Source organism: Camelus dromedarius, chromosome 7 (genome assembly GCF_036321535.1).
Source record: "Camelus dromedarius isolate mCamDro1 chromosome 7, mCamDro1.pat, whole genome shotgun sequence".
Lineage (NCBI taxonomy): Eukaryota > Metazoa > Chordata > Mammalia > Artiodactyla > Camelidae > Camelus > Camelus dromedarius.
The window spans coordinates 10296272-10308544 of record NC_087442.1 but is presented as its reverse complement, the minus strand read 5'-3'; the positions used below and the strand labels follow the sequence as shown (position 1 = coordinate 10308544).

General features: G+C 57.8%; 1 protein-coding gene across 1 annotated transcript; it reads left to right on the top strand.

The window, feature by feature from the left end:
- The first annotated feature begins 3184 nt into the window (after positions 1-3184).
- On the top strand, positions 3185-12206 carry ZYX (zyxin). The gene is made up of 10 exons (XM_031455534.2): positions 3185-3296; positions 3427-3640; positions 4101-4300; positions 4450-4542; positions 4657-5211; positions 9333-9453; positions 9598-9767; positions 9902-10080; positions 10967-11087; positions 11636-12206. Exons 2-10 carry the CDS (start codon positions 3439-3441, stop codon positions 11738-11740), a joined length of 1746 nt encoding a protein of 581 aa, XP_031311394.2. The 5' UTR covers positions 3185-3296; positions 3427-3438; the 3' UTR covers positions 11741-12206.
- The last annotated feature ends 67 nt before the right edge of the window (positions 12207-12273 follow it).

The window sequence follows — 12273 nt, the reverse complement described above, 5'->3', positions numbered from 1 at the left end:
TGGAGTTGGAGGCTGACCTGAAGAGGCTGTTGATGCACCGGGCTGGGGCTCCCGAGGGGAGAAAGTGACACACTGCAAGGATAGAAGTGGGGGGCAGAAGTGTCTTCAAACAATAAAATGTTTGCATGGCAAAAATATACTTGCCATTTAGGAGGTGCCAAATCCAACATCCGGTTGGCCTCAGTTTCCTTAGCTGAAGAATAGGATGATAATATACACTCCTCAGAGGTTTATTGTGAAGATTAAGTGGGGGGAATAGGCTTTGAGTGCTTGGTATTGTGCCTGGCGCCAGGTACTGAGCATTGCTGAAGCGTGTGCTACTGTCATTGTCATTGTCATGACGGTTGCTGTTCTTGCTGATGTGTGTGTGCCGAGCTCAGCACCTGGCACGCAATTGGCCCTCTGCCATCCGCAGCCAGCGTAGGGGATGACCCTCGTGATGGCATCCCTCTTCTCCTTTTGGAATTTATTTTTTTGCCACTGCTCTCGTTCCTCCCTTCCTTTTTTTCTTCGCTGCTTCTAGCTTCTTACTTTATGTTGTGTGCCCTTGAGGAAAACTTTCTGGCACCTGGTGGATATAAATCCTCAGAGATGTGTAGAGATGTTTTAGGTAGCAAAACTCCTGGTCCATTTTCTTGCTTCCTCTCTCTTGCCTGGACACAAGCTGCTGGAAGTGAATAGGTGCGAACATCTAACTACTTGCTACACTTTACTCACACTACCTGAGATCAATTCCAATTGCTTACTTTAGAAAAATACCTAAAAATCCTTAGGGCCACTCCTATGCATTTCAAAAGCATTGACCCTGCAGCTCCACTTGAGACATCCTGGCCTAGTGTCTGTCCTTCTGGGATACCCTGTGTGTTTCTAGCTGTATTGAGAATGGCTGGCTTAAAATTCTTAGCTTTAATATTCTGCATTCCGAAATGCAGTAAAACTAAGCCTGCCTACGCACTCTTCTATTCTGATTTATAAATAGGCTCAGCTGCCTAACAATTAAATATACTATATTTTGCACATGCACATTCCTTAAGGAGACATTCAGAGGGCAGATGGCTTTTACTCTTGTGATGCTATCTGGAAACCATCTTCCTAACTTTCCTAAGTGGATCTATTTCGAAGGATTGGCGATGAGACTTTCGGTCTCACAGGAAATCTAGTATCAGATTTCTAGCAGATCTTCACAGGGACAGGCCCAGGACTGGCTTATATGTGTCAAAGGTCTGGACTGCATGCTTTATATTATACATGGCCACACAGGCTTGTGGCTGTGAGAGATACCAGTGACAAAGACAATAAGACACCAGAGACAAGAAAGATGAGTGCGGTCTGAGAAGGTGACTGAGGATGTGATCTTAGGTATAATTAAATATTTGATAAAGTTGAAGGAAGGAGAGGGCATATACCAAGGCTCAGGAGAGATCTGCCTGGCAACCCAGAAGGGGACACAAGGGGAAAATGGCCTTAGGTTAACCTGTCAGAACTGGGACTTGAATAATAATACTGAGTATTATATACCAGTTTCAGATATTGTATTTCACTTATCTCTCTATATAATACAATAAGGTACATGGATTAAAGAACATCACTCTTTTATACACGGAGAAACTGAAGTGGAGAGAATGAAAAGACTTATCCCTGAGTTTGGGCACTCCCGCTGGGTCTCTGCCCCCTGACCTCACTCCGCTCTCCTGGACCCAGCGTTGCTTCACCTGACAGCAGGGTGGAGAGGAAAGAGCTCTGCCATCGGAGCCTTCAAAGACACCCAGTTCTAGTCTAGACCCTGCCGCTTACTAGGCATGACCCTGGGCCTACCTTTTAAGCTCCCAGCCTGTTTTCTCATGGTAAATGTAAGGGGTGAGTCTGAACAATCTCTGGAGCATAGCCACGATGCTGGTTGACAGTCGGGTGTAGCCGATCTGGAGGGCCAGGGGCTGGAAATACCGAGTAGAGTGTGCACCAGGGGACTGCCTTAGATGGCAGTGAAGGCTGGCAGCACAGAGAGCGCGAAAAGGAAGGGCCTGAGGGAATGAGACTCAAAAGCCAAAAGGCCTTGTGAATCCATAGTTTGTAGGTAGTGAGTGTGGAAGAATCCAGGAGGCAATTCGGTAAGTTTCCACGTTCAACTAAACAGCAAGAAAAAAGAAAGAACCCAGGTCTGTCCCTTCCCTGTAGCCTGGGGCACAAGAAGGCTGAGGAATCCGGTCGGACCAATGGGGGGCTCCACCGAGCGCAGTCTCCGAATCCCTCGAGGGCCGCCCCGCCGCGCGCTGGCTCGCAGAGGGGTAGATCACGGTGGGCGCCGAAGAACTGGCGAAGACGTGTCGCCCGCGTCCACATCCGTCCTCCTGGCCCCAAGTGCGCCCTCGCCTCCGCCCCGCCCTCTCACCTCCATTGCCCAGCCGGGTCCGCCCCACTCTCGCTCCTGCAATGTTTAACTGATCCGCAGGCGGGGGCGCGTGTGATGCGAATTCCTAGAAGCCTTAAGCAGCTGCCCAGGATTTGAAGTTAGAATCCCCTAAAGGACCCTTGAGGTTCATGCACACACGCCCACCCCTACCTCAGGTCACAGAAGGGCCCAGGAAGCCGTGGGCAGCGGGGACGCCCCACTCACCATCCCAGTCCACCTAGGAGCCCAGTTCCATCCCAGTCCTGCCAGTCCTGGCTGATTTGGAGGGGATTTGGGGCGCGGGGCTGGCGGCTGGGTAGGGAGGCGAAGGAGCAGCTGGAGGTGGCGGGGACAGGTAACGGCAGGCCGGGAGAGGACGGGGCTGGGCCAGGGCGGAGGCGCCACTGGGCTGCCTGGCCACCTCGGGGACACCAGCCCAACCTCCGCCGGCTTAGCCCGGAGTAGGGACGGTGAGTCAGATCTCGGGCACCCGCGGGTCGGGCGGGGAAGGGGGGCAAGTCAGGAAATGACATCAGAGGCCTGTGTTTGGGGAGGGGTGGTCTATGCCCAGCCGGGGCGGCGGGGGCAGCGGGGGCGGCGGGGCCGGCCGGGAGTGGGGTTGGGAGGACCTCGGTGAAGCCTGCAGCCCCGGGCAAGATCAGGGCCTCTTCCTGGGGGAGTTTCCTGGCGCGTCCGCCCTCCCCGCCTCTCCCCGCCTCTCCCCGCCCCCTCTCCGGGCCGCTCCTTGTATGGTCTGGGCGCCGCTCTCTCCCCGCCCCCTCCCTCCCTCCCTCTTCCCTGCGTCCCTCCCCGCCTGGCTGGAGGCAGCTCGGGACCGGGACGCAGAGTCCGCGGACTCAGCTGCGAGGCGGCCACTCGAGACGCAGCGCACGCGTTCCGGCCCGCGGTGAGGCGCGGGGAGCCGCCCGGCGGGCGCCCACGGGGTGGGGGAGCGGGGGCGCTGAGGGGAGCCGGGCCCGAGAGCGGGTCCTCCGCCGGGCTTGGCGCTGCGTAACCCGGCCACCCACCCCCCGCAGCCCGGCCCGGCCATGGCGGCCCCCCGCCCGCCTCGCGCGATCTCCGTCTCGGCGCCGGTCTTTTACGCCCCGCAGAAGAAGTTCGGCCCGGTGGTGGCCCCAAAGCCCAAAGTAAATCCTTTTCGGCCCGGGGACAGCGAGCCTCCCCCGGCCGCCGGGGCCCAACGCGCACAGATGGGCCGGGTGGGCGAGATCCCACCGCCGCCCCCAGAAGGTATGTGGCCGAGCTTGGGGGCTGGACCTCGGCGGGCGCCGGGCTGGGGGCAGTGGTTTCGGAAATTTGGGGATGTCTGGAAAGGTTGCAGCGGAGGGGGCTGGGCGCAGCCACCCAGTCCCGAGCAGATGTTCTTACCTCATCGTGGAGCTCATGGCTGGGAGCCAGGGCTCCTGGGACTGTTCCAAGGCCCCCGCCTGGGGGTGGGAGGCGGGAATGTGGGGCACGAATCTTCCCCTCTGGGTCCGTTTTCCGAAGTGTAATGAGAGATGTACCACTCCTTGGCTGAGCCCCGGCCTTTCCTGACCCAGTGCTCCCAGGACGCCCTGCGCCCCCTTTTACTTCCCATACAGACCCCCGAGAGAGTTCTTCGTTTAGGGGATTAGAACTGTAGAAGGGGGGGAACTTGGGGAAGGGTAGAGGGGTCCTTGCTGACTGCCCTCTCTCCTTCCAACCCCAGACTTTCCCTTACCGCCCCCTCCCGTGCTTGGGGAGGGAGACGACGCGGAAGGCGCTCTGGGAGGTGCCTTCCCACCTCCTCCTCCTCCGATCGAGGAACCGTTTCCCCCTGCGCCTTTGGAGGAGGAGATCTTCCCTTCCCCGCCGCCTCCAGTAGTGGATGAGGGAGGGCCTGAGACCCCCATACAGCTCCCACCACAGGTATGGAGGCCTGGGAGGGGCAGCTACGCTGGACACCCCAAGGGAAGGAGAGGCGGGTCCTTTCCTCTGACCTCCCTGCATCTCTGCCCTGATGGGGGTGAGGCGGCAGTGGAAAACTGGGATGGGTGCTCTGACCCCTGACCCTCTAGCCCAGGGAGAAGGTGAGCAGTATTGATCTGGAGATCGACTCTCTGTCCTCGCTGCTGGATGACATGACCAAGAATGATCCCTTCAAGGCCCGGGTAAGGGACAGGAGAGTAGGAAAGGCAGGGCAGGGAGGAAGGGCGTAGGGTTAGAATTATGGAGGGCAGCACCCTCCTCTGACACACTTCTCTCCCCTCTGCCTCCCCTTGCAGGTGTCATCTGGATATGTACCCCCACCGGTCGCCACTCCATTCATTTCTAAATCCAGTACTAAGCCTGCAGCTGGGGGCACAGCACCCTTGCCTCCCTGGAAGTCCCCTTCTAGCTCCCAGCCTCTGTCCCAGGCTCAGCCTCAGAGCCAGACACATTTCCACGTGCAGTCCCAGGCCCAGCCCCAGGCCCAGGCCAAGCCTCAGGTCCAGCTCCATGTCCAGCCGCAGCCACAGCCACAGCCCCAGCCCCAGGCCCATCCCCAGCCTGTGCCTTTGGCTAACACCCAGCCTCGAGGTCCCCCAGCCCCAGCTCCAGCCCCTAAGTTTTCTCCAGTGACTCCCAAATTTACTCCTGTGGCTTCCAAGTTTAGCCCTGGAGCCCCAGGTGGACCCGGGTCACAGCCGAATCAGAAGTTGGGGCCCCCTGAAGCTCCCTCTTCCACTGGTGCAAGCTCCCCTCAGCCCCCCAGCTTCACCTATGCTCAGCAGAGGGAGAAGCCCCAGGTGCAGGAGAAGCAGCACCCAGTGCCCCCACCGGCTCAAAACCAAAACCAGGTGAGGGAGGGTGGGAGGGTGGGAGGACCAAGTTGAGACCAGGGGGCTGGGGGCAGGGCTAAGTCAGGAGCCAGAGGATAAGGGGGAAGGTGGTCTCAGAGAGTCGGGTAGGGGCGGTGGGATAGGAGTTTCAGTCTCTGGGGTTGGACTGGTGCGACCACGGTAAGAGAAGGCTCTTTTGGAAGAGAGCCAGGCAGGGTCTGGGGTTGGGAGGGGCCTGGCTGGGAGCTGGGGGAGCTGCACAGGCTCTGAATTAGGAGGAGGATTTGGTGGACTCTCCCTTGCGCCCTGCCCCAGAATGTTAAAGGGAAGGGATGAGATCATCACCCGTCCAACTTCAGATCTTTCCCCTTCTTGGATTCTTGAGTTAATCTCTGCTCCTCTGATTGCCTTCTCCACCCGAGGGCCCATCTGGTGATAAGAGTCATTGTAAATACTGGCTGAGCCAGCCAACATCTGCCCAGTGCCAGGCACTGTGCTCTGTGCTTGGGTGGGAAGAGATCTCAAAGAGGTTAAGCCTGAGGGAATCAGTGGACCTGGAGTAGAATTCCTGGCTTACAAGACCCCAGGCAAGTTAGGTGAACCTTGAGCCTCAATTCACTAAATACCCTTACAATGGTTGTGAAGATTAAGTGAGCTGATGCGTCAAAAGTGCTGGGATCTGTATATAGCACATGAATGCTCAAAGTAGAAAAGTTATCATTCCTGCCTGACCGTTCCTGTCCTCCAGTTCTGGAGACAGATCTGTGTTTAAGGGACCCTGCCAGTCATCTAGTCCAACCAGCCATAGAGTTAACTGGCAGCTGGGTTTCTGTGCAGGCCCTGGGTAGGAAGAGTTGCCAAGTGCCACTGAGTTTTGCAGAATCCTGCGTCACAGGAACTCTGAACTGGGAGCCAATGTAGGGGCTGGCAAGTTAGGAAAAGTCATCAATGGTGCTGGCGTTCCTCGAAGGATGGTGCGACTTAAGAATCCAGAGAGGAGAGGGAAGGGCACTCGAGTGGGAATAGCATGAACAAAACTCAAGGGCACGAATGTACCCAGGGGTCTCTGGAGAACAGCAAGTGGAAGGTACCTGTGGGGAAATTATAGAGCGATACTTAGAGAGGTAGGTGGGGGCTCAGGGGAGGAGGAAATGAAACAGACCACTCGGGAAGCTTGCGGGCCCTGGAGAGGCGATAAAGGATTTTGAGTAGGTGTGTGGCTGGGTCTGGAGGCCAGTGACAGCATTGCTTTTGGAAGCTTTCGGGAAAGTTTTTCCAGCAGACGTGGGAGGTCAGTCACGTGTGGAGGTTTCCTCATATTAGCGGAACATTAGTGGAAATGAAAAAATACGGCCCAGATATGGGAGCTCTTACAAAGGAAGAGCCTCCAGTCTCGGTAACCAATAAAGTGCTTGGAAGAGGAGGGGGAGTAAAAAACAAACAAACTAACAAAAAAATGCCTGGGTGTATTGGAATGACAGTATTGCTGACAAAATAGAGAAGTCCAAAAGGGGAAATGGTGTGGACGGGAAGAGGAGGGTCCAGCTGTCTGCATGTTGAGCAACAGGTTCTAGGAGGACCTTCTCTCAGCTGGAACTGTTGTTCAGTTAGAAGTGGGGGACAGGCGGCAGGAGAGAGCCTGGGCTCGGGGTGTGCATTTGCGTGGTGATGGTGTGCAGTGATACTGAAGCCCAGGCAGGGAGCCGAGGGCCTGGGAAGACCCTTGGGTGATGCTCCTGTGGAGCAGGGGGGAGGGGCAAGAATGGAGGAAGGAGGAGGAGAGTCACAGGTCAGGGTGGGATCCCAGAGAAGAGAGTGATGGCCATGGGGCTCTTCAGTGGGTGTCTGAGGACTAAAGAACGCCAGGGACCAGACGATTTGGAAGTTGTAAATGGCTGTGTCCTGTGGTGGGGACAGAGTGGTGAGTTGAGCCGTGAGTAGGTGGTGAGAAAATGGAGTTGCCAAGAGTTGCCTGTTCTCAGCTTGGCAGGGAGAGGAAAGACTGAGGGAAGAACTCTGTGTGTGTATGTGTGTGTGTGTGTGAGAGAGAGAGAGAGAGAGAGAGAGAGAGAGAGAGAGAGAAGCCCAAGGAAGAGGGGTTAGGGGTACTGCTGGGACAGTCCTGGAGGAGGGCTGGCGGCCACCCTGCCCCCAAGGCATTCCCGGAGAACTGGGTGGTGTGGCCGCAGGCTCGGTAGAGAAGAGGAGCCATGAGGGAGCTGGAGCTGGCTGGCTTCCAGCGCCTCGGTCACGGAGGAGGTGAGGTCATCTGTGAGAGCGAGGGGGTGAAGCATTTGGGGGCTTGAGATGGAAAGGTTTGGAACAGCTGCTGTGGGGAAGGCGACTGAGAACCCACGGGAGCCAGATACCAGACAGCCGAGCTGAGGCGGGAGGGTATGGAGGGCGCTGCAGTGTTTTGTGAACTCTCTCTGCAGTGTTCAGTGATCTCCCCACCTACTTTCTGCAGCTTGGAGGCAGAAACAGGAAGCGGGTGGCGGCTTGACCCAGGGTTGAGATTGGACCAGATAAATGATGGTGGCTGAAGGTGGCAAGCGTGGCCATGAGAGCCTTGTAGAAATCGATGGTCAAGGGGCCTGGCTTGAGGGGGAGGCAAGCCAGATGGGCTGGATGCAGAAGGCATATGGAGAGGGTTGGGAGTCAGGAACTAAAGCCTTTCTGAGCAAGTTCATTCAGTAGGTGTGATTGGGGAAAGGCGGAGGAGGTGATGGTTGGGAGGTGAAGCCCAGGGTCTTGGAGGTAGAGGCCAGAAAACCTTAGGTCCAAGGTGTTCCTTGGTTGGAAGGTGCCTGAGATGGAGGGATGTTTGGACAGTTGGAGTTGAAGAGGTCTGAGTGCCGTGCATTTTGAAGTGGGGACATCGGTGCTGGCAGGCTGAGAGGGAAAACAGTGGCTGGATTGAGTGTGTCCTGAAGGAGCCTGGATACCCACGGGGAGCTGATGTCCAAATAGTTCATACTTCCAAAGAATGGAAGAGACGTTTAAGTAGTACCAGAGAGCAAGGGCTGGCTGTATCCTCTTCCTCTATCCCCAAGATGCCTGAGAGAGGAAAAGGTGAAGCTTACATAGAAGAGGGGGCTGAACAGGGGACTCACACAGTCAGTCAGTGAAGGGCAGCAGGGGTCTGGGGGGAAAATGGCTGAGCTGGAGCATCTGTGGATCTGTGCTTCCCTAGGCGGATGCAGCTTTGGATGCAGACAGGGCTACTGGGGGGCGGGTGGAGCCAGGGCTGAGGAGAAGGTGGCCTTGGGAGGAGGTAGCTGGGAGGTCTTGAGGTTCCAGATGTTAAGAGAGTGGAGGCATTGGCAAGTAGGGCGTTCAGTGATGGGAGCCACAGTCCAGGGTGACCAACTCTGCATTCCTGTTGGACTGTCTCATGGAAATGCTGTTGCAGGTCAGATAGTCCCTGTGGGACCTCCTCCCAGGGTTTCTCTGGGTTACTGGCACTGTCCCCCTAACCTTATCCCCACCCCCAGCCTCAGGATCCCCTAAACAGGAGGGGTCGACTGACCTAGAGAGTGGCCCTTCTCTGGAGCCTTCTGGAGAGGGAATGGGGTCAGGTCGTCCAGGACCCCATCTAAGGAGGGGCCCCGGGACCGCTGCGTGGAAGCTGCGGGCTGGCCTCCTGCAGACGGCGCTGGGGTTTATTTAACCTGACTCCCACCTGTGTTGTATCCTCACGCTGTCAGGGGCTGCTCGGCAGCCGGCGGGACGGGTAGGTGTGTGTGCGTGTGGGTGCACACGCCATTGCGTGCCAGCCTCTCCGTGGGGCCGTGTCCCAGCATGCGCTGTGGAGTTGATGCGTGGCCTAGTGTGTTCAGTGCTTCAGTGACCTGAGCTGCTGTGTGCGTGGCCTCCGTCCGCTTAGTCAGTCTGGCCTGTCTGTGACTGCCCGGGGCGGGGCTGGGCAAAGCGGGAGGAAAGGTCATTCCCCCCTACCCTTATCTGTGTTGTGCTAGGGATCCGGGAGGGAGAATGAGGCGCTTTTTGAGTCCAGCCTGAGTGTCTGGGAAACGGGAGCAGGGTTAGTCCTTTTTGGAAGAAAGTCAATAAGCCAGCTGGGGAGGGTTCTCGGAGGGGGTCATCCTGGAGAGAGCATGAAGCAAGTGTTGGGGTTTCAGGTGCGCTCCTCTGGGGCCCCAGGACCTCTGACTCTGAAGGAGGTGGAGGAGCTGGAGCAGCTGACCCAACAGCTGATGCAGGACATGGAACATCCTCAGAGGCAGAATGTGGCTGTCAATGGTGAGCCCACTGCCCACCTATTGGGACATCTCTGTTAATGTGCAGCCTGGTGCCTGTGGCTCCGCTCCCTGTCCTAGCCCGCTGATCCCTTGCAAGCTTTACCCCCTTCCTCCTATTCATTTCTGTCTTCTCCGGCCTTCTCAGAGTTCTGTGGCCGGTGTCACCAGCCCCTGGCACGTGCACAGCCGGCAGTTCGCGCTCTGGGGCAGCTGTTCCACATCACCTGCTTTACCTGCCACCAGTGTGAGCAGCAGCTGCAAGGACAGCAGTTCTACAGCCTGGAGGGGGCGCCGTACTGTGAGGGCTGCTATACTGTGAGTCGGGATTGGGGCTGGGGGCACTTGGCGCTCAGCCACGGGGAGGGGGCGGCATGGGGCAGACAGATGTGCCCTGGCAGCTGGCCCTCGGGTGCCAGTTCCCTGCCAAACTCCTGCTGCTCCATCCTCAGGACACCCTGGAGAAATGCAACACCTGCGGGCAGCCCATCACTGACCGCATGCTAAGGGCCACAGGCAAAGCCTACCACCCACAGTGCTTCACCTGTGTGGTCTGCGCCTGCCCCCTGGAGGGCACCTCCTTCATCGTGGACCAGGCCAACCGGCCCCACTGCGTCCCCGACTACCACAAGTGAGGACCCTGCCCACCCACCTTCTGGGCTCTTCTCTGGGTGCCTACTATGGTTTGTCTGGGAGCCAGGCTGTCCCCCTGCCCCCCGGTCCCAAGACAGCTGCAAATCCCTGGACTTGGTCCCCACATCCTGTCTATAGACAGCAGAGACCAGTCCCTCTGGACTTAGCTGTCCAGCAGCCTTAGGCCTGGGTAGCAGTCTTGCTGCTGGCTTGTCCCCCTCCCCTGGCCCTTGGCTCTCCAAGGTTTCTTTTGGGTGTGGTCTTGCATTCAGCAGTGTGTTCTGGAGTGACTTCATTTCACACACAGCTGGATTCTGAAAGCTCCTTTGGCGATCAGCTGTTTGGAACTCTGGTTTCCCCTTAGAAACAGTGCTTATAAGGTGGCTACTTTCTCAGGCCAGCGGCAAAACCCCATAATGTAGCTAAAGGGTGGCAGCAGGGAAGCTGCAGACTCTGACTCTCACATGAGTGTGTGTGAGGTGTGTTTTCAGGTCATATCCCTCCAGACGCCTTAGCAGCTGGGCAGGGGCACCCGAGGTCGCGGGGTAGGCGAGGGTCAGGGTCCAGGAATGGGAGACGGGGAGGGGCGCCTCTGGGAGCGCTCTGTGCAGGGGCTGCAGTGTGACTGTGGCAGGTTAGAACTTGGTGGCAGAGGTTCCTGGGGCGGATGGTGCTTTGGGAGGATGCGGGGATGGTTGGGAGACTCCCCTTGACAAGGTCAGTCTTGGCAGCCAGTCTTAGGCCTTTCTATTGAGCTTCCTGCACCTAAAGGGGTGGGACAAGATGGCCCAAGCGCTCTGCCGTCTCATTTCCCTGCACTCTCGGGGGCAGCGCCCGGTGCCCCTCGCCCCCATTCTGACTCCCAGCACGCTCTCTGCCCCCAGGCAGTATGCCCCGAGGTGCTCCGTCTGCGCCGAGCCCATCATGCCTGAGCCTGGCCGAGAGGAGACTGTGCGGGTGGTCGCCCTGGACAAGAACTTCCACATGAAGTGCTACAAGTGTGAGGTTGGCCGTGCCCCCGGCCCCTCGGGGCTGGGAGGTGGTGGGACACAGCTCGCCCACTAGGTGTGGACAGAGCCAGGCTGGAGGAAGGCGGGGATGCATTTTGAGGGTGGACAGTGGCGGAACCCACACCCGCTCAGCCCAGAGCCTCTGTCACTGTAGAAAGTGGGGTGTGGGGTTTCGGTGGGGTCACTGAATTTCAGATAAACCAAGAAATGGCAGCAACCAATGGGAGGAAAGGGGGTTGTGTTCAGTTATGGCAGGATTGAGGGTCTCAGGGCAGAGTGAGAATAGAGGTGAGACAGGTGGGGGAGGCCACATATCCTGTATTGGGGTGCACCTTGGAAGCAACTCTACCCACTGCCCACCCGCGGGAGGGTCCTGAGGGACAAAAGTGGAAGTGGGTGCTAGGAGTGGAGGTGGCTGTGATCGGGGGGACAGATGATAAGGACACTGGCTGAGCTGTGAGCATCCAGCCTTCCCAATTTTAAGGTGGGAGGTGGGGTGCACAGGGGGCCTCCCTGCCAGTGCGCTCTTTTTCCTTCTCCCAGGACTGTGGGAAGCCGCTGTCCATTGAGGCAGATGACAATGGTTGCTTCCCATTGGATGGCCACGTGCTCTGCCGGAAATGCCACACGGCCAGAGCTCAGACCTGAATGAGGACCGACCCCCTTTTCAACTGCAAGTCCATTCCCCAGCAGTGGACCACCCACCATGAGACCACCCCACCCCTCTACCCACCCCACCTCCCTGCAGTTATTTTTTGATGTCCAGCCCTTCCCTCCATACCAGACCCCACCCCAGTATCCTTTGTGTGCTGATCCAGGGCCCCAGTGTGGCCTAGGGCTGCAGAGTCCCAGCCCTGGAGTCCAGTCCTCCCCTATCCTGCAGGGACCACCCACCGTCGTCCAGGTACCCCAGCCGAGGGGGCACCAGGCTGAGCGCTGCTGCTTTCACTGCCGCACCGATGCCCCGAGCAGCCTCGTACTCTGCTTGCTGAGGGCCAGGGGACACCCTGACCCTCTGGGAGCTTGGGCTGGGTCACCAGCCTGGACATTCCCACCTGCCCCCGTGCCGCCAGGTTGTGGCTACAGCTACAAATAAAAGAACTGTTTTCCAGAATTCTTAGTGGTCGACTCTTTTGTGCCTACAGCCCTTGAGAGTGAGATGGATGAGATAAAGGATAAAA

What these genes read in the sequence shown, in the direction of transcription:
- ZYX (XM_031455534.2), top strand. Translation starts at nt 3,439, where the DNA reads ATGGCGGCCCCCCGCCCGCCTCGCGCGATCTCCGTCTCGGCGCCGGTC. An exon ending in ATGATCCCTTCAAGGCCCGG is followed by an intron (nt 4,543 to 4,656) that starts GTAAGGGACAGG and finishes CTCCCCTTGCAG; the next exon opens with GTGTCATCTGGATATGTACC. An exon ending in ACTGTGAGGGCTGCTATACT is followed by an intron (nt 9,768 to 9,901) that starts GTGAGTCGGGAT and finishes CTCCATCCTCAG; the next exon opens with GACACCCTGGAGAAATGCAA.